Source organism: Phascolarctos cinereus, unplaced genomic scaffold (genome assembly GCF_003287225.1).
Source record: "Phascolarctos cinereus isolate Bilbo 61053 unplaced genomic scaffold, phaCin_HiC Scaffold_3;HRSCAF=262, whole genome shotgun sequence".
Classification (NCBI taxonomy): domain Eukaryota; kingdom Metazoa; phylum Chordata; class Mammalia; order Diprotodontia; family Phascolarctidae; genus Phascolarctos; species Phascolarctos cinereus.
In genome coordinates this window covers 135,855,027-135,881,803 of record NW_027555736.1, presented here as the reverse complement: position 1 = coordinate 135,881,803, position 26,777 = coordinate 135,855,027, and the positions used below count along the sequence as shown (strand labels likewise).

General features: G+C 39.8%; 1 protein-coding gene across 1 annotated transcript in view; it reads right to left on the bottom strand.

Moving 5' to 3' along the window:
• Nucleotides 1–25,223, bottom strand: part of ENTREP2 (endosomal transmembrane epsin interactor 2) — a 534,833-nt gene extending 509,610 nt beyond the window's left edge. Inside the window, exon 1 of the mRNA XM_078151179.1 lies at nucleotides 24,511–25,223. Within this exon, the coding sequence (XP_078007305.1) occupies nucleotides 24,511–24,612 (102 nt within the window). The 5' untranslated portion in view covers nucleotides 24,613–25,223. The remainder of the gene's footprint in view (nucleotides 1–24,510) is intronic.
• Between the last annotated feature and the right edge of the window lie 1,554 nt (nucleotides 25,224–26,777).

Below are 26,777 nucleotides of genomic sequence, written 5' to 3'. Positions count from 1 at the left end.
TGCCCTTCTCTTCTCCCTATTTCACTTGGTGATCTCACCAGCAGCCATGGACTCAATTATCATCTCTATGTTGATGTCTATTCATCCAGCTCTAACCTTTCCTCTGAACTCTAGACTCCAAATGATGTCCCCACAGAAGTCAAACTCAACATGTCCAAAATTCCAGTTCTTCCTCATCTTGCCTCAAAGAATTCTTGTTTTTCTTTAATATTTAACTTCAGTACCCCCTCTTTTGTTCCCCTTGGCTCCCTACCTACCTTATTAGTGATCTCTACCTCTTCAAATTGTTATATATTTAATTATCTACATACATATTGTGATCCGTCCTCAGAACTGTCTCCATAAATCCTCCTCTCTGCCCATCAGTTGGGGGATGGCTGAACAGGTTGTGGTATGTCATTGTGATGGAATATCATTGTGCTTTAAGAAATGATAAGCAGATGCCCAAAGAGCTATAAAAATGTGCATACCCTTTGACCTAGCAATACCACTTCTAGGGCTGTATCCCAAACAGATCACTGTACACAGTAACAGCCACATTGTGTGATGACTAACTTTCATAGACTTAGCACTTCTCAGCAATGCAAGGATCTAAGACATCTCCAAAGGTCTCATGATGGAAAATGCTATCCATATCCACAGAAAGAACTATGGAGTTTGAATGAAGATCGAAGCATGCTATTTGTTCTTTTTTTTCCTTCTGTTTTGTTTCTTCTTTCTTGTGGTTCCTCCTATTGGTTCTTCCTTACAACATAACTAGTTCTTCTTTACAACATAATTAATGTGAAAATATGTTTAATAGGAAAGTATATATACAGCCTATACCAGATTGCATGCCGCCTTGGGGAGGGGGGGAGGAAGGGAGGGAGAGAACATTTAAAACTCAAAAGCTTATGGAAGTGAATGTTGAAAACTAAAAATAAATTAATATCAAAAAAAAAGAAAGAAAAAATGACAAGCAGGACATTTTCAGAAAAAACCTGAAAGACTTACATGAACTTATACAAAATGAAGTGAGAAAAACCAAGAAAATGTTGTACATAATATTACATGATGAAGAACTATGAATGACTTAGCTATTCTCAGCAATACAATGATCCAAGACAACTCCAGAGACTTCGTGATGAAGCATGCTATCTTCCCTCCAGGGAAAGAACTGATAACGTCCGAATACAGATTAAAGCATGCTATTTTTCACGTTCTTTCTTTTATTCTTTTTTATTCAAGTATTCTTTCACAAAATAACTAATATGGAAAAGTTTTATGTGATTGTACATGTATAACCTATATGGGATTGCTTACCATCTCAGGGAAGGGGGAGGGGAAAGAGGGAGGGAGGGATAGAATTTGGAACTCAGAACTTTAAAAAAATGTTAATAAATAAAATAAACCCTTCACTCTGCCTAAGTTCTCTATCACTATGGAAGGTACCATCATTGTTCCAGTTGCCCAGGTTTGAAACCTAGGTATCATCATTGACACCTCTCTCTCTCACCCCAACACATCCAATCTGTCGCCAAGACCTCTCTATTTCACCTTTGCAATATCACTCAAATATGTCCTCTTCTCTCCTTTGACACTGCCACCATCCTGGGGCAGGCCCTAATCACCTCACATCTGGGCTACTGCAATGGCCTGCTACTTGGTCTGCCACAAGACTCTTCCCAGTCCAGTCCATCTTCCATTCAGCTGCTGAAGTGATCTTCCTAAAGTCTAGGTCTGAACATATCACTCAAACTCCAGTAGGCTCCATATCTCTTCTAAAATCAAATAAAAAATTCTCTGACATTCAAAGCTGCAAATAACTGAGAAAGGGAGAGAGAGAGAGAGAGAGAGAGAGAGAGAGAGAGAGAGAGAGAGAGAGAGAGTTTTCAACCTTCTTACATCTTACACTTCCCCCTCCAAGTACTCTGTGATCCAATGACAACGGTTTCCTTGTTATTCCTTGAACAAGACACTCTACCTCCTGACTCCAGGTATTTTTATGTCCCCTATGCCTAGAATGTTCTCCTTCTTCATCTCTACCTCCATAAAGCCTTTTCTGATCCCCCTTAATTGTAGTGCTTTCTGTCTGTTGATTATTTCCAATTTAATCTCGTCATGGTTTATTTATACATAGTTGTTTTCTGTTGATTCTCCCATTAGACTGAGTTCCTTGAGAGCAGAGACTGTCTTTTGTCTTTCTGTGTATCCCTGGAGTTTATCACAGTGCCTGGCATACAGGTTTAATAAATGGTAGCTGGCTGACTCATCCACCTGTGTTACAACATAATACAGAGAAGAGCAAATCTATCAAGACAAGGCCATGGGATTTAATTCAATAAACATTTATCAATAACAACTACTATGTATAAGGCATTATGTAAGATGATGATACAAAACAAAGACTTCCTCAAGAAGTTTATTACTCCCCGCTGTGGGAATATAATGCATATGCAGATAGTTAAATACATGGCAATTTGAAGAGGTAAAGAGCACTTACGACAGGGGAACAAGAAGTGCAGAGAAAGGGAGACCAAAGCTAAGTCTTAAAAGAAGATAAGGATTACTAGAAGCAAGATGAGGAAGCATTACATTCCAGGCAGAATGGGGCAACCCTATGCAAGGACATGACAAGAAATGTAATACCATGTTCAGGGAACAGCTAGTAATTCAGTTAGGCTACTATGATGAGCGTGAGAAAAGGAGTAATAGAAAATAAATCTGGAAAGGTAGGCTGAAGCCAGATTGTGAGAGACTCTAAATGCCAGGCTAAGGAGTTTTCATTAGCCACCGAAGTCTATTTTGTTTGTTTTGTTTTGTTTTAAATCAGGGAAGTGACATGATCCACCCCGTGTCTCAAGAATATAACTGGCAACTGTGTGGAGGATGGTTTGGAAGAAGAGATCAGAAATGAGCAGGGAATCGGAGAAATGCCATTTCACTGAGTGCCAGTCCCCTGGATTGACCTCTTCCCATTTACAAGGACCCTTCCTGTCTTCAGGTGACAAAGATATGCCATTCCTTCTTGCTCCTTCAAACTATCTCCTGGCCTGGCCTGGCCTGCCTGCAGCAATAACAGAGTAATCCTATTAAATCAGCTCCTTCACTGGTCCCCTACATGAGCTACATAACACCCTGAGAAGATACCATGCAGAGGCTGAATGACTCCTAGTGATGTTAGTAACCTTCCTGAACTCATTCAGTAATGATTAACAAACTCCTACACATTCTCTCCCCATCCCAGAGATCATAACTTGGGGCTGTGATTACAGCAATCTTGTTCTCTAACCCCCATCGTCCATTCTCTTATTCCCATCCTCCTCAACCCTACTTCCCCTCTTCCCCAGGGTCTTACTCTAAAGCTACCCACCCCTTCCACTGTACTCTCTGGAAAATGTCCTCAGTACCTAACAAACTTGCTTTTTATCCTAAATCCTTTCCTACTCCTATCATTTTCTGACTCACACTGAGACCTGGCTCCCTCTTGATGATCCAGCCTCCCTACCCAACATTGCCAGCACTGACTGCACTTTCACTCACTCTCCCCACACCATGCACAGGTTGTGGTAAAGGAGTTGGAATACTCCTTGTTCCCTACTGTCACTCCCAGATTCTCTTGCCTTCCATCACTTAGTAACCTCTCCTCCTTTGAGGCTCACTCAATACATACCACACAATCAAAATTCTAGTATCTGTTGACTACTGACCTCTAAGACGTTTCCCCTTTTTTCCTCAATGAGTTCAATGCATGGCTCAATTCTTTCTTTTCCAACTCCAGCCATTATGGTAGGAGACTCCAAAAATACATATTGATATTCTATCAAACACCCTTAATTACCAGTTCCTCAACTTGCTAATTTCTCATGAAAGCAATGATCATACCCTTGACCTTGACATCATCAACAAATATTCCACTTCCATGAATAAAATCTGTTGTCATTCCCCCTCTCCCTTTGCCCTGCAACCTCAACCTCTGTTCTCCATCCTCACTTTGATCTACAAGCCACTGACCCATTGGTTCTTTCCCAAGCTATCACCCCTAACCTGGCTAAACTCTCCTCCCCTCCCCATCTCAACCTTTTGGTGAACCAATTCAATTTTACATTAATCTCTTCTCTTGAATCCCTTGCCACCTTATCTTATCAAAGACCTTACCCTGCCAAACCTCAGCTCTGGATTACTCCCAATACTTGCTGCCTTCAGCACTCATGTGCTGAATGAAGCACATGAATGAATGAATGGAGAAAATCATTAAACCATGCTAACTGGATCCACTACAAGTTTATGTTATGTGATCTTGACTAGGCCCTCACTGCCATAAGGCAACACCTGACAAATTATCTCATTTCCAAAACTTTTCATCCACCTTCCTCAAACCTCCCATGGCTCCCCCCATCCTCTCATCTAAGAATCTTGCCACATATTTTGGTGAACTGAAACCATCCATAGTTTCCTCTTCTCCTCTTCTTCTCAGTGCATACCTACCAGATGTTTTCTGCCACTACGTCTGCTTTCACCTTTGTCTCACATAGCAAGATAGCCCTTGTTCTTGCCAAGGCCAATCCCTCTACATGTAAAAATTATGTCACTCCATCCCAACTTCTCCAGCAGACTGTCCCCCTCGAGAGCTCCACTCTTACCTATCTTTAATCTCTCCTTGTCTACTAGATCCTTCTGTACTACCTACAAACATGCCGTCATCCTCCATCCTCAAAAAAACTCACTTGATCCATCCATCTTCACTATCATCCCACATCTTTTCTCCCTTTTGTGGCTAAACTCCTTAAGAAAATCCTCAAAAATAGGTGACTCCACTTTCTTTCTTCTCACTCTCTACAGTCCCATTTCCAACTTCATAATTTAACAAAAACTCCAAAGTTATAGCCAACTCTTGACTGCCCAAATGAATGGTCTTTTCCTCATCTTTCTTGGTTTCTTTTCAGTCATTGACACTGTTGACCACTCTCTTTTCCTTGATACTCTCTTTTCTCTATTATTATCCCTATGCTGATAATTCTCAAATCTGCTTGTCCAATCCTAAACTCTCACCTGACCTGATAATTCTCAAATCTGCTTGTCCAATCCTAAACTCTCACCTGACCTGCACACTCAAATCTCCAAATGCCTAGTGCACATCTTAAACTGGATGTACGATAGGCATATTAAAACTCACCATGTCTTGGGTGCAGGTAGGTGGTGCAGTGGATAGAGCACTGACCCTGGATTCAGGAGGGCCTGAGTTCAAATCTGGCCTTAGACACATAACATTTACAAGCTGTGTGACCCTGGGCAAGTCACTTAACCCCAGAGTCACACAGCTAATAAGTGTTATGTGTCTGAGGGCAGATTTGAACTCAGGTCCTCCTGACTCCAGGGCCAGTGTTCTATCCACTGCACCACCTAGCTGCCCCTCTATTGCCTAACCAAAAAAAACCCAAACTCACCCTGTCCTAAATTGACTCAATATTTCCTCAAAAAGCTCCCCTATTTTCCCTGCTTATCATCCTCCTCCCAGTCACTCAGGCTCCCAGCCTAGGTATCATCCTTAACTCTTCACTCTCTCACCTTCACATGTGCAATCTGTTCCTAAGGTCTGGTGATTTTATCTGCATTAATATCTCTTGTTTATGCCCTCTTCTCTCTCCTCTGACACTGCTACCATCCTGGCACAGGATTCCATAACCTGACATCTAGAATATCACAATAGTCTCTCCTCATTCCAATCTATCCTCCACTTAGTGGCCAACATGATTTTCCTGAGGTTCTAGTCCAACCATGTCACCCCCTACTCAGTAAACTCCAGTGGCTCCCTATCACCTTCAGGATCAAATATAAAATTCTGTCTGGTGTTCAAAGACCTTCATAATCTGTCTCCCTTACCTTTCCAGTCTTGTTAAAGGGGTCAACTACCCTGACAAAATCAGAGCTACTAAATGATAATACATTAAGTTCTCATATCTCTACCATTATGGTAGCAAAAGCACAACAGTGATTGCTACTCCTATGACCAATGACTCTGAACCCAAGGTTTGGGCGATGATTTGAGATAAATGAGGAAATGAAAGGAAGGAAGTCTGAGGATTGACAAAAATTTCACACAATGGAAACTGACAGATCTGGAATCAGGGGACATGAGTTTAAATCCTAACTCTTCCACTTAACTTCCTATATGACCTTGGGCAAACCATTTAGCTTCCCTGGTCTTCAGCTCCTTCAATCTTACATGAAGGGTTGGACTAAAGGACCTCTAAGATCTCTTCTGTCCCTCAGTCTCTAGTCCTGTGATCCTAAACATACAAAGACATGAAAAACTGGGCATGCTCAAAATTAAAAGGCTTGAATTAGACCTCTGGATCCTATGGTCCTTGGGATAAGTAATAGTGTAATAGCCCCATATATTTCTATAGTTTCAAAAACATACCATGGCTTTAAATAATTAAAATTAGTTGTATTTTTGGACATTCAAATAGAGATATTGTTCTATTCATTCTACATGTTTCATCTATGAATGTCAATCTATGTATGTCTCTATGCAATTGTTTCTTCCTAAAACTGCAAGAATTGTGAATTCTTCCTTATTTTTTCTCCCTCTCTTTCTTCCTACCTAAAAGGTCATACTGTAAGGTAGAGATGAAGTGTTATCTTTGGTTTTTAGTGTCATCTTTTATTTTTTATATCATCTGCATTTCTCAATACGACCATTCCCTTCTGCTTCCCAGAGAACCATCCCTTGAAACGAAGAAAGTGTGTGTGTGGGGGGGGGAGGGTTAGGCAAAATTAATATGACAAAAAGTCAATCTAACATGCAATATCCATACCCATAATCTCTCTGTTTCTATAAATAAGGTGGGTAGATGCCTTTTCATATCTTCTTTGGGACCATGCTTGGTCATTATAATTTCACAGACTTTAAGTTTTCATTGCTTTTTTGCCCTTTTCCTTCACATTATTGTAATCACTGTGTATATTTTTTTTGTTCTATTTATTTCATTTGGCATCAATTTATTTAAGCCTTCCCATTTTATCTGTATTACTCACATTAACCATTTCTGGTTTTTAATTTATCTTTTGTTACATTTTAAGTTCCAAACTGTCTCCCTTCCTCCTCTCTCTCTGTCTGTCTCTGCCTCTCTCTCTCTCACACACATACATACACACACACATACACACACACATATACACACACACACACACATACACACACCCATAAAACCATACTATGCATACTTCTATTTATCAGTTATTTCATTTCTTACCATACAGTAATGTTACCATTCATGTACCACAACCTGTTTGGTCATTTCCTAACCTACAAGTATCTATTTTATTATCAAAAACTAAATTATTTTTATATGTCATCATTTAGTGCTTATGTGTAATAGACTGTTAGATTTGGAGGCAGGAGAGACCTGAGTTCAAATCCCCCCACTGACACTTACTAGCTTGGTGTCTATGAGCAAGTCATTTCATATAAGGCAATGTGGAACAGTAGCAACTTTGCTGGATTTGGAGCCAGATCACCTAGGTTCAAAACCTGACTCTGCCAGTCGCATCTAGCTGACCTTGGACAAGTCATTAATCTCTCAAGGGCTCAATTTCTTCATTTGTAAAAATGGAAATGATACCTATAGTACGTACCTCACAGGGTTGTTGAGAAAATCTAATAGAAATTTATCTAAAGCACTCAGTAAGCCTTAAAGTTTATGCCAGCTATCATCATTGTTCCTTGTTCTTAATGATAAAGGCACATAAATGTAATTATTGATAGTCTTATCTTAAGCAAATAAATTAACTTGCTTTTACAGTTATTCAAGTCTTCATTTTTTTCAAGAGTCAGTAACTTCCCACTGAAAAAAAGACTTTGCAGCCAAAGGTGGAGAAGCTCTACACAGTCAGTTAAAACAAGACCTGGAGTCTGCTGCAGCTCAAATCATGAGCTTCTTATTGCAAAAGTCAGATTTAAATTGAAGAAAGTAGGGAAAACCATCAGACCATATAGGCATGACCTAAATAACATCCTTTATGAATATAAAGTGGAGGTTATGAATAGATTTAAGGGATTCAGTCTGGTAGATAGAGTGCCTAAAGAACTACAGAAAGAGGTTGCCAATATTATACAAGAGGCAGCAACAAAAAACATTCCAAAGAAAATGAAGAGCACAAAAGCAAAATGGCTGTCTGATATGGCTTTACAAATATCTGGGGAAAGAAGGAAAGGGAAAAGTAAAGGAGAAAGAGAAAGTTATTCCCAACTGTATGCAGAACTCTACAGAATAACAAGGAAAGATAAGGTTTTCTTGAGCAATGCAAAGAAATAGAAGAAAACAACAGAATAGGAAAGATGAGATCTCTTCAAGAAAATCAGAGATAGCAAGGGAATGTTTCATGTAAAACTAGGCATGATAAAAGACAAAAAAGGTAGAGATTAAACAAAAGCAGAAGAGATTAAATAGACGTGGAAAGAATACACAAAAAAACTATACAAAAAAGATCTTAATATTGCTGATAAGCTTAATGATGTGGTTACTGATCTACAGCCAGACATCCCGAGAATAAAATCAAGTGAGCACTAGAAAGCACTGCTAACAATAAAGCCAGAGGTGACAGAATTCTGGCTGAGCTAAAAGATAATGCTGTTAAAGTGCTGTACTCAATATGCCAGCAGATTTGCAAAACACAACAGTGGCCACTGGATTGGAAAAGATCAATTTACACCCCAATCTTAAAGGACAATGCCAAAGAATGTTCAAATTACCAAATAACTGTATTCATTTTACACACCAGCAAGGTCAAGCTTAAGATTCTGTAAGCTAGGCTTCAGCAATATGTAAACCAAGAATTACCAGAAGAGTAGGCTGGTTTTCTAAGACGCAGAGGAACTAGAGACCAAACTGCCAACATTCGCTGGATTATGGAGAAAGCAAGGAAAAGTTGCTTTTAAAAATCTTTTTCCCAGTTGCAATGTATGACTATGAGAGTTGAACTATTAGTTGAGCACCCCATAATCCACACCTTTGAACTGTGGTGCTGGAGAAAACTTTTGAGAGTCCCCTGGACAGCAAAGAGGTCAAATCAGTAAATACTTTAAGAAATAAATCAGACTACTCATCAGAAGGTCAAATACTGAAGCTGAAGTTTAAATACTTTGGCCAAATTATGAGAAGACAGGACTCTTTGGAAAAGATCTTGATGTTGGGAAAGATTGAAGACAAAAGGAAAAGGAGATGAATGAGGATAGCTTTCCCTACTTTATTCAATTTAAATCTGAATTTTGCAGTAAGAAGCTCATGATTTGAGCACAGAATGAGATGGATAGTGTCATGGAAACAACGAACATGAACTGGAGCAGACTTCAAGAGACAGTGAAGAACAGAAAGGCCTGGCGTGCTATGTCCATGTGGTCATGAAGAGTTGGACATGACTAAAAGACTGAACTACAACACACAGCTTGTAACTAGGTTCAGTAAATTTGCAGGAGCCAAAACATTTTTTATCATTGACAGGTGTCCTGAAAGTATTAGTGCAGTTTAAGGCTTCAGTAGCTTAAAACTGCACTAAGACTTTTGCTTTGGAATACCAAGCTCCTTTTTCAGATCATCAGGGGGTCTATAATTTTACTAACACAGTCTTCCTCTTACAAGAATAATGCCAACTTTTCTACAATTTAACTATCTTTATGAATTTCTGTGACTGGGGGGAAAAATCATCTCAGAATTACCAGTAACGTAACAATAAGCTTTTCCTCAACTTAGGGAGAGGGACAGGGACTGAACCTCTTATTTCACTGACACAGAGAGCTCCTGGGTGAGGAAACACCCTCTAGCAATACAGGTCAAGACCTTTTCAGATTATAGTCTTTGAGGGCTGCCTGGTGCCCACCTGAGTAATTTGCCCAATATGCCGCTGCCAGTATACATCAGAACCTGGAGAACCTGGGCCAGAGTTTCTGACTTTGAGACTCTCTCTCCACTACAACATTCAGCTTCTCGTGAGACATGTATACAGACCCAACCAGGTCCACATTTGAAGCCTCTTCAACTTGGTAGTGTCTGCCAGGGCTTGCCCCCTGCCCTTAGACTTCAAAAACTCCTATTTCTTCACTCTGATTAGGCATTAAAATAGACTTGAATGCAAAATATATGCATGAACATAATGCAAAATATAATATAATGAATAAATGCCAAAAGCTAAAGGGTTGGAATTAGTCTATCAAACTTATAATAGGAGATACTTTTAAAAAGGAATAAAAAGAGAAAACCAACAAGGTCAAATCCTGGGGTTCTCAAACTGGGGTCCACAGATACCCCAAAAGTCCACAGATAGATTTCAGGGGACCTGTGAATTTGGATGGGGGGAAAATACATCTTTATTGTCCCTAACTTTTAACTGAAATTTAGCACTTCCTTCAATTATGAATATGGGAAACAAAGATTCTGAGAAAGGGTCTATATCCTTCACGAGTTTTCCAACATCTGTTCACCTAATCAATAAAGACCTAGCTGTGTAGGGAGGAAGACCTAGATTGAAGATGTGCCTTTGACACAATCTGCTGGGGGCAAATCAGTGTAAAATGGTATTAAAAGCACTGGCTTAGGAAACAGAGATCTAGATTAAAATCCTACCTGACATTTATTAGCTATGTGATCTTGAATATGTAATTCAACTTCCTTAGGCCTCATTTGTTTTATCTGAAAAACAAAGAGATTAGATGGCCACTGAGGTCCTTTACAATTCTGTTTCAATGGTATACTTTTATGCAGAAGAGGAATGATAGAAAGAAAAGCAGGCTGCTAGTGGGTAGAGATTCTTTGGGATGGATGAGTAACCTGGCTTTTTTAGGCATTTTACATGTGAGCACACACTAATTTCTGTGGCTGGTAAGCACACAATTGTCTTCAAAGAAATGTCCTTTAGCTACAATTTTCTATATTGTAATTTATTCAACAAATCTCTAATACCTTGTAATTTTTTTTTACCTTTTAAAAATCTTTTCTAAAGGTCATGAAAAATGGTTTGCAGTTTTTAGAAGTGCAGCATTCCAGATATTCAGAACCCCAATAAAGTTATAATTTAGAAGAGTCTAATTTTATACAAATTTTATGATTACAGAATAAAAAATACAGCACTAGAGCCAGAAGGAAGGAATCTGCATTAAGTCTTAACTACCATGAATGTTAATGGAAAAGGAGGTAACGTAAAAAGCCATGGGAGGTTAGTTTATATCAAGGGAAACACAGTTGGTATGTGTGACCCTATCAAGCAATGTACTGAAGTAACTTTAAAAGTTCTACACTATTAGAGGAGAAGAATAACATAGAAAATTTCAATCTACAATTAAAACAAAAACTTCATTTTAGCCAAGAGCTTAAACCTCTTGATGAAATCACCTTTTAATACAGATGAATAATTAACCTACTTTTCATCTTGGTTCTTTTTATTCTTCTTGTCTCTATTCTTTCCTGAAGACGGTGATAACAATATTACTAATATTTGCTGGGATATGTATGTGCATGTGTGTATATGTGTGTGTGTGTATGTATATATGTATATATATATGAACGTGTGTATATGTATATATGTAAAAACACATATATGTCCCTTCATAGTTTACAAAGCATTTTAAAAATCCTCACAACATACATGTGTAGTATCATAGTAAATTATTATCATCCCCACTGAGGGATGAGGAAAGAGCATGAGTGGGGTTAAATGACTTTGCTTGAGGTCACACTGCTAGTAAATAGTAGAGCCAGTACTCAAACCTAGATGAAGAGAGGGCAAAAAGGAGAAAGAAAGTGAAGCTATAATTATACTCTTAATTAGATGCAGGTTATTAAATTATTAATAATTTATATACTTATAAGGTTTTCAATAATTTTCTTCTAAATTTTCAAATAAACATCATTGAAATGACAAAAATATTATTATATAAGTTATGATTTATATAGTAAATTACTAAATTAGTTTAGTAGAACTGTTCCACCTTTTGCTGGAAGAGCCTTATGAAATTTGAAGGGTCCAAAGGATTTTTCCACATCAAAACAATGTTCCTGAAATGGCTGAAAGTAGCATCTGCATCATGAACCAAGGACAAGCTGGACTCAACGAGAAAAGCAGATTTAAGATCCTATAAAGAGCTAAACAGAAAATTCATTCCATACCTCAGAGGAATATCTTCAGGAATATAGCAAAAGGATTTCTAGGGGCTGCAAATTACCCTTTCGTCACATGTGCTCTCTCAGCTTGAACATTCTTTCTCTACATATTGGTGTGAGAGTATTACAGACTTGTTGAGAGAATGTACCAACTGCATACCAAGTTAATAAATAACCCCTTTCTAAAAGCTAAATATAGCTGACTAATGAATATCAACTGTTAATCATAGCATGAAGCACATAGGCAGGGGCTCATGTATATAACATTAGAAATGCAAATCCCAACCTTTAGGGTTACCCCAAGAGCCCTGAGGAGTACCTGCTCTAGTGACCTACCTGCCAATGTCATGGGAATTGGAATAATGATTCCCAGAATCTATATACTCTCTCTCTCTTTCTCTCTCTCTCTCTCTCTCTCTCTCTCTCTCTCTCTCTCTCTCTCTCTCTCTCTCTCTCTCTCTCTCTCACACACACACACACACACACACCGTCTCCATCGTTTCTCATCACAACCTTCTGAGGTAAGTACCACAAACAGTTGTGTTATCCCTACTTTACAGATAAAGAAATTACCACTTAGAAAGTTTCTGCAACTTGCCTGTGATGTCACAGCTAATGTCAGAGGCAGGATTCAAATCTGTTTCTCCTGACTCCAACTTGTTGCAGTATACCCCACAGCCTCTTATTTTACACACTGGAAATCTGAAAGAGGTACAATCCACACATGGTGGTCAGTCTCCACAGATGTAAGAAGGAAAGAAAAGGCAAGATGAAATAAGGGAATACTCTTTGACAAAAATAAATGATGAAAAGAAATAGTGTAAAATAAGACTGGATAGTTAGAGGACTAGTACTCAGTTCTAAAAATTATTGAAAAAAGGGAAGGGAAAAGATAGGCTATAAGTATACTCTTAATAACTAATTTGTTGAGAACTTGTATGCTTATAATACAATATTTGTTATTGAAGAAATTGTTTCAGATGAAAGAATTTTGAATTGTGTTAGTTACCTTTCAGTTCTATCCTGACAATAACAGTAAACTAGGGAAGGAATAGAGTATGTTATAAACCATAGGACAGATGGGAAGTAGTTCCTTTGGGAAGGGCAAAGAAAAGAATGGATATTCTAAAGAACCATAAATGGCAGGGCAAAAAAAAATGTGTATTTCAACCTACAGGCAATGGAGAAAAGAGGTTTTGGGCATAGTGCCACTGTCCAAAGCAAAGTTCTCTATTTAAGAACACTTCTCTCGCTCTAAATTTACAGCCTCACACATTCTCTGGGGCAAGGAAATAGCTGTTTTGACTTTAAGAGTTCCTGTATTAAGTAAACAGAAATGTTACTGTTAACGAAATGATTAAGCAACATACCAATCTCTCTAAGAACTTAAAATAATGTCTACTAGTGTATATTTTTCCTTCAAAACTACACTTTCATTGTGTTCTTTACTTAACAAGCTTAGCTATCTAAACTCATATAATAGGTACTAGGGTCTTTCTTACTCTCTTCCCAAATTTACTGAAGAGTCTGATACTAGCCTAATGGCAAACATGCCTTCAAAGCAGCAGAAGATATGGCTGTACCTGGAATAATTAGCCTACTACTTAGGATGATCTGAATAATTCCACCCAAATACCTGGAGAGAATAAATTGGAGAGAGCAACAACATAATCTAGGTGTAGAGCTCTAGTCTCTGATAGTTGAACAGGATTCAAAATATGAAAGTTCTCTACTAATACTCTATTTTACTCATTTTGTCCCCACCCAGATTTAAAGGTTCTAGGAAACTTACCGGGTTTCCAACTTCTATAAATGAGTCAACTGACTTGTCTATTAGCAAATCAAGTCTACAAGTAACACTGAAACAGAAAATTTTTTATAACAACAATAAAGTAATTTATAATATATATAGTATATAAAATATAAATAATCACATCCCCAGTGACTACAATCTCATTTGACCTTACAGTGTAATTTTGATCTTGATTTCCTCACAACTCCAATAAGGAAAAGTCTGAGCAAAATCTCTGCCTGGGGAAGAGGCAGTGAAATTGGAAACTTCAGCTAAGATAGAATTGGCATTTATGCTCAGAGTTTCAACCGTTCACATTTAACAACCATTCTCAGCCTCTTAGAGATGGGGAAATTTCCTCATCATTTGGTCATATAAATTGACTAAAACATCTAACGTGGCAAAAGGCTACTATCTTCCATTCTGCCTTCTTTATCTTTCCTGGCAGTAGTTCCTATCTTGCTATATGTCTTAGCTGCCATGTTCTTTCAGCCCATAACATTCTTGAAATTATAGTCTTTGACCATTGTTATGTTCTGTAGCCAGTCCACCTTCAATCTCCTGGCCTACAACTTGCAAAGGGACAGAAGAATGTATAGAATTACACAGGAAAGTTTCCCGTGGCTTTCTAACAATCAATCAATAAACATTTATTAAGCACTTACTATGTGCCAGGCATTGTGCTCTGGAGATAAAAAAGGAGGAAAAAGGCAGTCCTTGCCCCCAGAGAGCTATCTGCAGGGAATCACCGAGAGAACAATGTTGCAGAAGTACCAACTGAGAGCAGAAAAGAAAGACCTCACCATGAAGGGTCTCGACCAAGGAATCCTCATCTTACTTGGGATTATAATAAGTATTAGATTTCCCTGTGGGATTTGGGGAGCTAAGAATGGTTATGCATTACCATATGTCATAGAGATTGTGATAAGGATCCCCAGAGTCTATAACAACATATGTATATACATACACACATACATACACACACACACACATACACATACATACATACATACATACACATAATAATACACATACATATGACTTTCTATTTTTTTTCTTCAATAAAACCTTCTGCAATACTAAGAAATATGTATTTGGAAGTGGGTATTTGGTATAATTAGGAGACTTTTCAAAAAGTTTGAAGTCAAGAAAACTTTGATAACTCCAAAATTAACAGAGGGCCTTTCTGTCCCAGGCATCCTGGTACAAATCTCCTACTTCCAAAAGCTTATTTGGAGCACACTGTTAACCACCCTTTTTTCCTAGATATTCTCCCTTCTCTAGGTTTTCATGATATTACTCTTTCCTGGTCCTCCTCCAAGATGCATGACCACTCCTACATCTCCATTGTTGTGCCAACATGCACATAATATCGCCAAAAGTAGGTGTTCCCCAAGGTTCCAACCTAGGCCTTCTTCTCCTTCTATACTCTCTCTCCCTCTTCTCTCTCTCTCTCTCTCTCTCTGGAATCCCATCCACTCTCATGGGTTTAACTATCATCTTAATACAGATGAGAGAGAAAGAGAGACAGACAGACAGACAGACAGACAGACAGACAGAGAGTGCTCCCATTTCTCTCCTGAGCTTCAGTCCTGAATCACCAATTGCCTATTAGGCATTTCAAATTGGATATGTCAACACATATTCAACATGTCCAAAACTAGAATTATATCTTTTCCCCAAAAATCCTCCTCTCTTTCAAACTTTCCTATTTCTGCTAAAGACACCACCATCCTTTTAATCTTCCAAATTCATAGCCATGGCATTATCCTGGACTCCTTCATTCTACCTCACCCTGCACATCCAAATCAGTTATCAAACCTTGCCATCTCTACCTCTGCAATATCTCTTTCGTTCTACTCCTCTCAAGTCACTGAAGTACCACCTTAGTCCAGGTCCTCTCACCTAGATTATTATATCTCTACCTAAAGGCTCTCACTGATCTACTCTATCCTACACACAACTGCCAAAGTGATTTTTCTAAAGTACAGATTTCACCATGTCACTCCACTACTCAATTAACTCCACTGATTCTCTATTGCTTTTAGGATAAAATATAAAGTCTTCTGATTAACATTTTAAGCCCTACACACCTTGGCCCTAACCAACCTTTCTAGCCTCAATGGACATTACTCCCCCTCTCACTCTACAATCTAGTCAACCTGGTTTTCCCTCTATTCTCACATGCTACACTCCATTTCCTGTCTCCTTTTCACTGGCTGTCCCTCATGTCTGTAACTCTTGTGAATGGAACACACTCCCCCCTACTGACCACTTTCGCTCTCAAGCTCTTGCAAGTGAGGCTTCATTTGTCTCCAACTCTAGGAAGCACTCCAAAAGCAATCAACTTCTTCATTCAATAACTCACCTTTCACTGACGAGGTAAAACCTCACCAAATCTATCCTGTGACTTCCACAGTCCTCATTTAATCATCTCAGAGTCTCTAAGCAGTTATACTTTTTCATTTTTATGAGTTTTACACTCTTGGATTTAAAACTGTTGCATACGAATAAAGACCACCATAGCCTTACAGCTACTGTCATTTATCAGGTCTCAGAGGAACCTCTTCTACAATCTGTCTTTTAAAACTGTTTCTTCATACTTTATCAGTGTATAATAAATAAAATTTCTCTCCCTGCATCCTTTAAACCATTAAACTTCACAAAAAAAAAAAAAGGCATCCCCCTGCATCCTTAAGAAGGTGATCTAAGGGTGCAGAGCCATGACGGTGGAATACAGGCAGGAACCCAGCTAAATTTTCCCCACAGTACCCTCCAAACAACTTTAAATAACTTCTCAAATAAAATTTTGTAGCGGCAGAGCCAACAAAATGTCAGAGTGAGATACTATTCCTGCCTAAAACAACTCAAGCAGCGGGCAAGGAAAATCCGTGATACTGGTATGAGAGCCACCTCGGAGCATGACAAGAGTACCAGCAGTGGCCACAACACAAGCAGCAGTTTCAGAAACTCTTAGCCTGGAAACAGGAAGGGAGCTGAACAAGTAGTCAAGAAGATATTACAAGGTACCCTTTACTGGCACTGGGTGTAGCAGGTGCTAACCGGCAACTCTGTGACGATATACAGTTCTTGGTCACAGTTCCAGGGTGGAGAGGAGCTCTTAGGGTTGCTCACAAAGGAGCAGTGGCCCTGGTCACAGTTCCAAGGCCAAGAGAAGCACTAGAGCTTATGGCTGCAGAGGACCAGGGGCCTTTCCTGAGTAAAGACCAGAGCACAAACCAAAACAGCAGTGACTACAACCTCTCACCAGATCACAACACCTTGGAAGCATCAAAAACTTGCAGACCTCCAGAACTAGCTCTGAAAACAGCAGGGCAAAAAAAAAAAAAAAGCCTGAAGCTTGGTACAGTGCCTTCCATCCCAGGTGAGCAGAATCCATCTTTAACATAAAGTTCAAAGCCAAGAAATAGGCTAGAAAAGTGAGCAAAACACACACACACACACACACACAGCTTGACCATAAAAAGCTACTACATGGAAGACCAAGACATAAACTCAGAAGACAACAATGTGAAAAACAGCTACCAGCAAAGCCTCAAAGGAAAATGCTAATTAGACCCAAGTCCAACAAGAATTCCTAGAAGAATTAAAGAAAGATAAGAGTGGTAAATGAAAAAAAATGGGGAAAGAAATGAGAGTTATATGAAACAATTATAAAAGAGAATTAATGGCTTAGTTAAAAAAAATACTGAAGAAAATAATATCTTAAAAAACAGAATTGGCCTCAGGGTAAAAAGAGGTACAAAAAACCACTGAAGAAAAGAACTCCTTAGAAAGCAGAACTGGCCAAATGGAAAAGATGTATAAAAGCTCACTGAAGAAAATAATTCCTTAAAAATTAGAAATGGGTAACTGGAAGCTAATGACTCCAAGAGATATCAAGAAACAATAAAACAAAGTCAAAAGAATTAAAAACAGAAGAAAAATGTGAAACATATCACTGGAAAAGCTACTGACCTGGAAAATGATCAAGGACAGATTATTTAAGAATTATTGGGTAACATAAAAACCATGATCAAAAAAAGAGCCTAGACATCATATTTCAAGAAATTATCAAGAGAAATGCCCCAATATCTTAGATCCAGAGAGTAAAATAGAAAATTGAAAGAATCTACCAGTCACCTCCTAAAAGAGATCCCAAAATGAAAACTCCCAGGAATATTATAGACAAATTATAGAGCTCCCATGTCAAGGAGAAAATACTACAAGCATCCAGAAAGAAACAATTCAAATACGATAGAGCCACAGCCAGGATCACACAAGATTTAGCAGCTTCCATGTTAAAGAAATGGAGATCTTGGAACATGGTATTCCAGAAGGCAAAGAAGCTAAGATTACAACTAAGAATAACCTACCCAGAAAAATTAAGGGAAATATTTCAAGGGAAAAAATAGATACTTAATGAAATAGAGAGTTTTCAAGAATTCCTGAACAGAACTGAATAGAAAATTTGACATTTAAATACAAGACTCAAGAGAAGTATAAAAAGATTAACATTAAAGAGTAATCATAAGAGACTCAATAAAGTTAACTTACATTTCTATATGGGAAGATGATACATGTAACTCCTAAGAATTTCATCATTATTAGAGCAGTTAGAAGTCTACATAGACAGAGGACATGAGTGAGAGTTGATTATGTTGGGATGATCTCAAAAAAAACAAACAAACAAATGAAGGGTATCACCCCTTCATCCATGCACTGCATAAAGAGAGAGAGGAAAGGTGGAATGAGGAAATTTTTTTCCACATAAAAGAAGGTCACAAGGAAGAGCTTTTATACTGGAGAGATAATGGGGGTAGAGGAGGTATCAGCAATGCTTGAACCTCACTTTCATCAGAACTGGTTGAAAGAGGGAAGTAGAGAGAGAGAGAGAGAGAGAGAGAGAGAGAGAGAGAGAGAGAGAGACATAGACATATAGATATAGATATAGATATAGATATAGATATAGATATAGATATAGATATAGATATAGATATAGATATAGATATAGATATAGATATAGATATAGATATAGATATAGATATAGATATACACACAAACTCAACTGGACACAGAAATCTATCTAAGCCAATAGGGAAATAAGAAGGGAAAGGGGAAGAAACGTGGATGGGAGGGGTTGATAAAAAGGAAGGCAGATTAGGGGAGAAGGAGATCAGAAACAAAACAGACTTTTGAGGAAAGACAGGATAAAAACAGAGACAAAAAAGGATAAACAGAAGAAAATAGAATTGAAGGAAATACACAGTTACCAATCATAACTGAATGTAAATGGAAGGGTTCACCCATAAAATGGAAGCAAACAGAAGAATGGATTAGAAATCAGAATATGTTGCTTACAAGAGAACCACTTGAAAGAAAAAGACACACAGAGTTAAAAGGGCTGGAGCACCATCTACTATGCTTCAGCTGAAGCAAAAAAAGACAGGGGTAGCAATCATAATCTCAGACAAACAAAAGCAAAAATAGATCTAATTAAAAGAGATAATCATGGAAAATAACATTTTGCTAAAAAGGTACCATAGGCGATGGAGTAATATCCAAAAATAAAAATAGAGCAAATTTCTCTGATAAAGGTCTCATTTCTCAAATATATGGAGAACTGAGTCAAATTTATAAGAATACAAGCCATTCCCTAATTGATAAATAATTAAAGGATATGAACAGTTTTCAGAAAAAGAAATCAAAGCTACTTATAGTCATATGAAACAAATGCTCTAAATCACTACTGATTAGAGAAATGCAAATTAAAACAACTCTGATACACCACCTCACACCTATCAGAAGTGACAAGTGCTGGAGTATATGCAGGAAAATAGATACATTAAAAGTTATTGGTGGAGTTGTAAACTGGTTCAATCATTCTGGTGAGCAATTTGGAACCATGCCCAAAGGGCTATGAAAGTATGCATACCCTTTGACCCAGCAATACCACTACTAGATTTGCACCCCAAAGAGATCAAAGAATAAAGGAAAGGGCCTATATGTACAAAAACATTTATAGCATCTCTTTTTGTAGGGGCAAAGAAGTGGAAATTGAGATTTTCATCAATTGGAGAATGGCTAAAGAAGTTTTGGCATATAATTGTGATGAAGTACTACTGTGCTATAAGAAATTACAAGGGGGCTGATTTATTAAATCTACTTTCTGATATTAACAGTTCACCTATGAAAGAGGCAATACTTTATATAACTTATCAATTTCTTATTCATGCAAAAGGACATTTTCTGCACCTTTCAGCACAAAATTGCTTCATATAAAAGGACATGGTAACTAAACTCCATAGCACCTTATATTTACATAGGTATTTGTCTTCCTCATTAAACTGGAAGTGATATTGCCAGATATGTACTTTTGGAAGATCACTTTGAAAAATGAATGAATAATGGATTGTAGTGGAGAAAGACTTGATGTAGGGAGACCAATCCAAAGGCTATGGCAATAGTTCAGGCATGCGATACTAAGAACTTATACTAACATGGTGGTTGTGAATGGAGAAATGAGATCATATACAAAAGAGTATGTGAAGGTAGAAATGACAAGACCTAACAACAGACTGGCTATGGGGTTAATGCAAATAAGGAAGATCAGAGATGACACCAAGATTTCAAATTTGGGTAACTGAAAGAATAGTAGTCCCACTGACAGTAAAAGAGAAGTGGAGAAAGAACGTTTGAGGGAAAAGATAGTAAGTCCTATTTTGGACGTGGCCAGGTAGCAAATTTAGAGATCTAGCACTACTTTCTTGGCAAACCTGCATTCTCTATATATTCCCACAGCCTCTGCTTTCTAGGAATATTAGAAGAAGCTGCCTGCATATGCAAGAGAAACCCTCCTTTCTAATAATCTCAAAACTTAATTCTATCTTGCCAGTAGGACATGGCAACTATTGGAAGAAACCAATCTTATCAGAAACTAGTCAGTACTTCAATAGATATGTGATTTCATTGGTATAGGTGTTCCCTCCATACAGCCAATCCATATCTTCCCATCCTTTATGATTCCTGTCCACATTCTCTGCAAACTAGTTTTTGCTGTGATTAGTCAAGAGTATATTGGTCACAAATTGACAGATTCTTAGAATGGATGCCCTGGAAGGGGCTTTAGAAAGATCTAAATTCAAATAGTTCATTCTACAAGTGGGGAAATCTGCACCCAGAAAGGCCAAGGAATTTGCCCAATGTCACAAAGCAAAATGATGAAAAACTAAGGATTAGATTCTAAATCTCCCAAGTCCCACCCCAGAACTCATGACTCTATACCAGGCTGTCAGCCACAAGCTACACTTGAAACCTGAGCCTAATATCCAGTATATACTTCTAAATCTGCATTTGGAAAATAAGAAAAATAATCACAGAAATCTCACAGCTAAATGGAGTGTTTTAATCTCCATTATAAAAGATTTAATCAAGTTCTAAGAGACTAATTTCAAAATGTTTTACATTGTTAATTGCATTCAAGTCATATCACATAAAGCAGAAATATAATAGTTATGACACAATAGCTTTTCAATATGTAAAAATCTGCAGTATATAAAATCTCCTAGAGAAAGATAGATTACTTAAATAATATCACATGTTCATAAACTACACTAACACTTTGCTATAATAACAATACTCAATACTCTCCTGAGAATGAGCTTCAGTGTAAAGTAGGTTCATCTTGGCTCCTGTGGAGGTATTCTAGTTACACAAAGAACTTCATTACAAGGTGGTCCCATGGAATGGGCCAGAGAGCATTTATAGAAAGCTGTCACTATATATATTAACATATAAATTTGCCCTTGATCTAGACTGTTTACCAGAGTGTGTGACAAAGACATTTATGGAGAAAAAGGGTATATATCTATGAAAGGCAAAGTTTAAAGAGAAAAACAAAAAACAAAAAGACACATATAAAGAGATAAAAGTAGAAATAGGGGGGAAACATTATATGCAAAACTACAGTAAATTACTATACTATAATCATACATAGTAATATATTCTGAGAAATAATAAGCCTGGAATTGTATCCTAATTTTTAATTTTATTATATTTCAAATCATTCTTGGCATCACAGTAAGATGAAGAGCTGGGATTTGAACTGAGGTCTTTTTACTCCAAATCCAGTGCTCTTTTCACTATACCAAGTAATGAACACGTCCAATGTACTTTATCCAAATAAGTTTCTTTGTTATATAAAATGAAAAAAGATTTTTTTTAAATTTTAGGTAATTTGATACTAAAATTTTAATCTTTCTCATAATGTCCTGAGAAATCACCAGTATCCATGATCCAAAGTTACATTTCTTTGTGGAAGGGGGTAAGAAGGGAGGAAATCAGTTAATGTACAAGTCTACCACCCAAAAGACAATTTCTAATAGATTGACTAAAACTTCCAAATCAATATAATATATATAATATATATATGTATATATATAAAAAGTAGAGATAAAACTGAGCAACAGATGTGTGACTATATATAGTAAAGGCTCTGAATCATAGCTCCAAAGTTAGTCTCAAAACCTCATTCTTTTCTTCACAAGCACCCTGGGCTGAGAGTCTCCTACAATGGTTGTTACAGATCACCTCTACCAGATTCAGCTTTAGTCTGTAATAAGCTTTGAAATTAATACCCCAATTAAGATTAATGACCACACCTGTATCGATTATGGGGTTTCAAGAGTCAGTTTTGCTTTGATCTCATTAAAACAGCTATGTGCTGGATTTAGGGAACAAAGGCCATTACCAGAAAAGGAAAACCATAGGTTTTTTTTGGGGGGGAGGAAGACAGGGGGGAGATTTTTATCTATAAATTCAAGGGCAAATAACAAATGTTATAAGAACCTCAAACAAGTTTTTGTATGTGAAATTCTTATGCCATTTTTACTCCAGATGCAGCAAAATAAAGTTCACAAGTCAGTTCAACTGAGCCATCTATGTTTTGTCTATAAATTTATCAATTCTAAACAGATTTTTCATTCTCTAATTTTTAAAAGCTACAGATGCATTATATTTTTTCATTTTAAAAAAGACATTGTAGAAAATTCCAAAAATTAACTCAGCAACAATCTATTAAAGGAAGCAAGACCTCCTCACAGAACTCTCTGTGATATGTTACCCTGGAAACATCTCTGGTTTCACTCCATGGGAAAATACACACAAACTTTAAAACGTGTCCACCCAATTTGAGAATTCAGGAAAAACATGCTACATATATGTTACATGTCCTTATAATATTTTCCCCAAAATAAACATGGCATAATACCACCAGGTGTGGAAATGGAAATATATGTGTACACAACAGGCAAAAGTGGAGTCAAATGAAGGCTGATTCCACATCATCCTGTGTAAAGAAAAAAAAAGATTATTTAGAGGGAAAAAGGCTTAGATCAAGCCTACTTATTCACAAGCTTTTCAATTTTCACATTGAAAACTATGGCAGTTAACTGTCACAAATCTCCTCACTCAGCAAATGTGGTGGCAAGCTAAGAGCAAAGAAGCATAGATCTCCCAATGGAGCAGTCGCATTTGTTGCTCTCTGCAATTGTGAGGATTTTTGTATTGTTTGTGTGCATTGCAATCTGTGCCTACTGTTCTAATCTCATTTTATTACCTCCAACACAACCTGTCTGGTAATTAAATTTATACCAAAATCCTAAGCTCATCTCAAGGACCTATGAAGCATGTGAGTCTACTCGGTTTTGTAAGACAAAGTTCCATGCATGGAAGCAAATCATTTCGAAAAAGTCACAATAAAACTTAGCAATATGGGGAAGACTTTAGTCAATTGACCAAGTAAAGCCTTCAGCTGAAAACCCATGACAAATTGTTCTATTCGTGGATATAATTAAACACCCATCTGTGGGATTTGGGACCCAACTTCTGAAAATTCTGCAGGGAGAAGGGCACAGAAAAATCACCTATTGCATGACTACAGCTTAATTTTTCAGGACCAATTTCCTACGAATAACCATCATGCCATTACAATCTTCATCACATTGTGATTTCTACAGGTAACTGGCAAAAAGCCCAAATGTTTGGCTGACTGGCATCTGTAAGATAACTAACAAGGTTATGTTGTTCAATAGCTCGCCCAATCAATACAGATTAGGTGTTTGTTTTAGAAGTGTAATTATAACTGGTGTTGGAATATGAAAACGGCAATTCTTTTTAAAATTCCCAGTTTTGCAGTTTCGCCGCGATTTCCCCCTAGGTCTTTCTAATGCGCTAGCCCCCCAAAAAAGCAGACATAAGTATCCTATCCACTGAACTTAGGAGCTATGAAGTTCCTGGGGTTCTATAGTAATTGCCCCTTATTAAGAATGACCAAGAGCGGGCGCATCTTTCCCAAGTGTGTGCCTTGCTAAGTACGGTCCGATCACCGTGGGGGCCAGGCACTATTCGCAAGTCCATCTCCTCCCACACTTTGAACCCCCATCCTCACTTGGTGTATGTCGCAAGTTTCTCTCAGCTGCCAACTTTCTGGGTGCTGAGTGTCCGAGGTGCCACCGGGGGAGAAGCGTGGACCAGGGATGAAAGAGCTAAAAGAAGGGAAAGAAGGGAATTGATAGCACTTACCGAGAAGCCAGCCCAGAAGGGGCAGGAGTGCCGGACCCTGGCTGAGGTGGTCAGGGCCAGCGCAGCGAAGCTGACTGCCACGATGAGACATCCGAGAACCATTGCGTGACCCCGAGAGCCAGCATGATCCGGGAGCGGGTCCGGTACTCGCGCAAGCGGGATAGGCTGCGGGACAGGGCGGCGGGGCTCAGCGAGCGGGGGCCCGCCACCGCCAAGCCCGAGCCACCCCCGGCCACGGCCGGCGGCATCCCGGGCTCTCTGCGGGCTCCGGGCGGGGCCGCAGTTCCTCAGGCGCTGACACCACTTCGTCTTCGTCCTCTGCTGATGCGCAGCTGGGACCTTCAGCCCAGGAGCCCCGTGCCGCTTCTGCCTGGGCGCAAGCAGTCCCTCCGTCCCCTCCTCCGCAGCGGCTGGAGCTCAGGCGGCAGCGGCGGTTGCCCCGGTGCCTCCGCGGCCGAAGAGGGGACTCCGGCCCCCAGACACGCAGCTCAGGGTGCTTCGCTCCCCCGCTCCTCCAAGAGAGTCCGCAGCAAGTTGAGCTTCAGTCGGGGACGTCCTCTGGTGGGGGATGCTAGGGCAGATAGGTCCCCTGGCGCTGCACGCCGCCCGCGGGCAAGAAGGTGAAGAGGAGAAGCAAGCGTGGGCAACCCCATCCCGCAGGCAGGAGGGAGCCGCCGCGGCCGCTGCCGCGGCTCCAGCGGAGGGCGGGTTACGGAGCCTCGTGCATCACGGATGCGCTCTAGATCTCCCTCTTCCCCTCTCTCCTTCTCTCCTCTCCCCTTCCCTCACACACATACACTCGCACACATGCACACACTCCACTCCACCGCTCTCCCCGCCCCCAGCTGGCGCGCGGCGCCTCCACAGCCGGCTCCGCACACTCGGGCACGGGCGCGAGCGGCCCCGCGCCCCCCGCACCCGGGCCAGCCAGCGAGTCAGACGCTCGCGTGAGCGAGCCACCGCCCGGATGTGCACTCGGAGGCCCCGGGCTCGAGGAGGGGCTGGGGGCGGAGGAGGGAAGGAGAAAGGCAGCCGACGCTGGTGGTGGCACAGGTGCTGCGGCCGGGCCAGTCCGGTGCTAGCTTGGCAGGAGAAGCTGCGGTACCGCGGCGGGAGAAGAGAGAAGAGCGGAGCCGGAGCCTCCTCCACTCTCGCTCGCGCTCCGTTGAAGCCGCTGAGGCGCCGGCCCCTCGGGAGCGAGAGTCTGGTTTGGGGAGTAGGGGGTGGACGAGGGTGTTTACAGGAGAAGGGGCGGGAGGCTGCAGGAAGAGCCGCCGCCGCCTCCAGGGGGAGAACGAGCAGCTTCCAGGAGCAAGAAAAATCAAGGGCAGAGGCTCCTGCTGAGAGACGGGGGCGAGATGGGAACCCTGGGGGCGCGAAAGGCGTCTGGGTCGCGGTAGTGACCCGGGTCCCTTCTGGCCTGGGTTGACTGACACTGGGCCGGGAATCTGTCTCCGCAAGACAGGAGCTAGGAGAACAACCCAACAGGCCCCTGAAACTCCCTATCCCGGGCTGGGGGGTGGCTTTGGGGACTAGGGGTTAGGGGCTGCAGCTGAGCTCTTGGGGCTGTTCCGAGCTTTTTAAAACGGTGGCCAGCGGGTTGGACTGTCTCCTCTCCGCGCTGGCCCCGAGGCCCGGGTAGGCGGTGCGCCCTGCGCTCTGGCTCCCGACCTCACAATGGATCCTCTTCTGGAAGGTGGACGAGGTGACTTCCAAGCTGGGCTTGATTGGAGCCTGCTCTCCAAAAAGGCATTAGTTAACCGCCTTTTGAAGCTGTGGACAGGGAAGAAGCTGCTTTGACTGGGGTGAAGCAAACATAGAGAGAAAGGGTGGGGGAGGGGAGATCCCTCGGTGAAGGAGTAAGAAAAGAGCAAAGGATCAAGGAGAGAAGAGTTTTGGGGTGTTTTTGTTTTGTTTTGTTTTGCTTTTTTAATAAGTAAAGGGAATTAAGTTAGGAAGATAAGAGATGCAACATTTCTTGTGCCCCGACTGAGACCAGTGTTAAATGTCAGATATTACGGTGAGCTATAATTATTGTAATATAGCAAATTTGAGGAAAATTCTGTGCCATGGAATAATTTTAATTAGCAATCTACACAAGCAGAGAAGAGCTACGGCTAAAGCTTCCTCCCCCAAATTACTCATTTCTGATATGGTAATCTTATAAAATGCAAGATATTCGTCTGGTTCAGAATTTCGAAGACAGCCTCCCCAGAGCTCCTCTCTGACAGTATGTGTATTTAATTTTTTTTTCAGTGTGCCCTTTG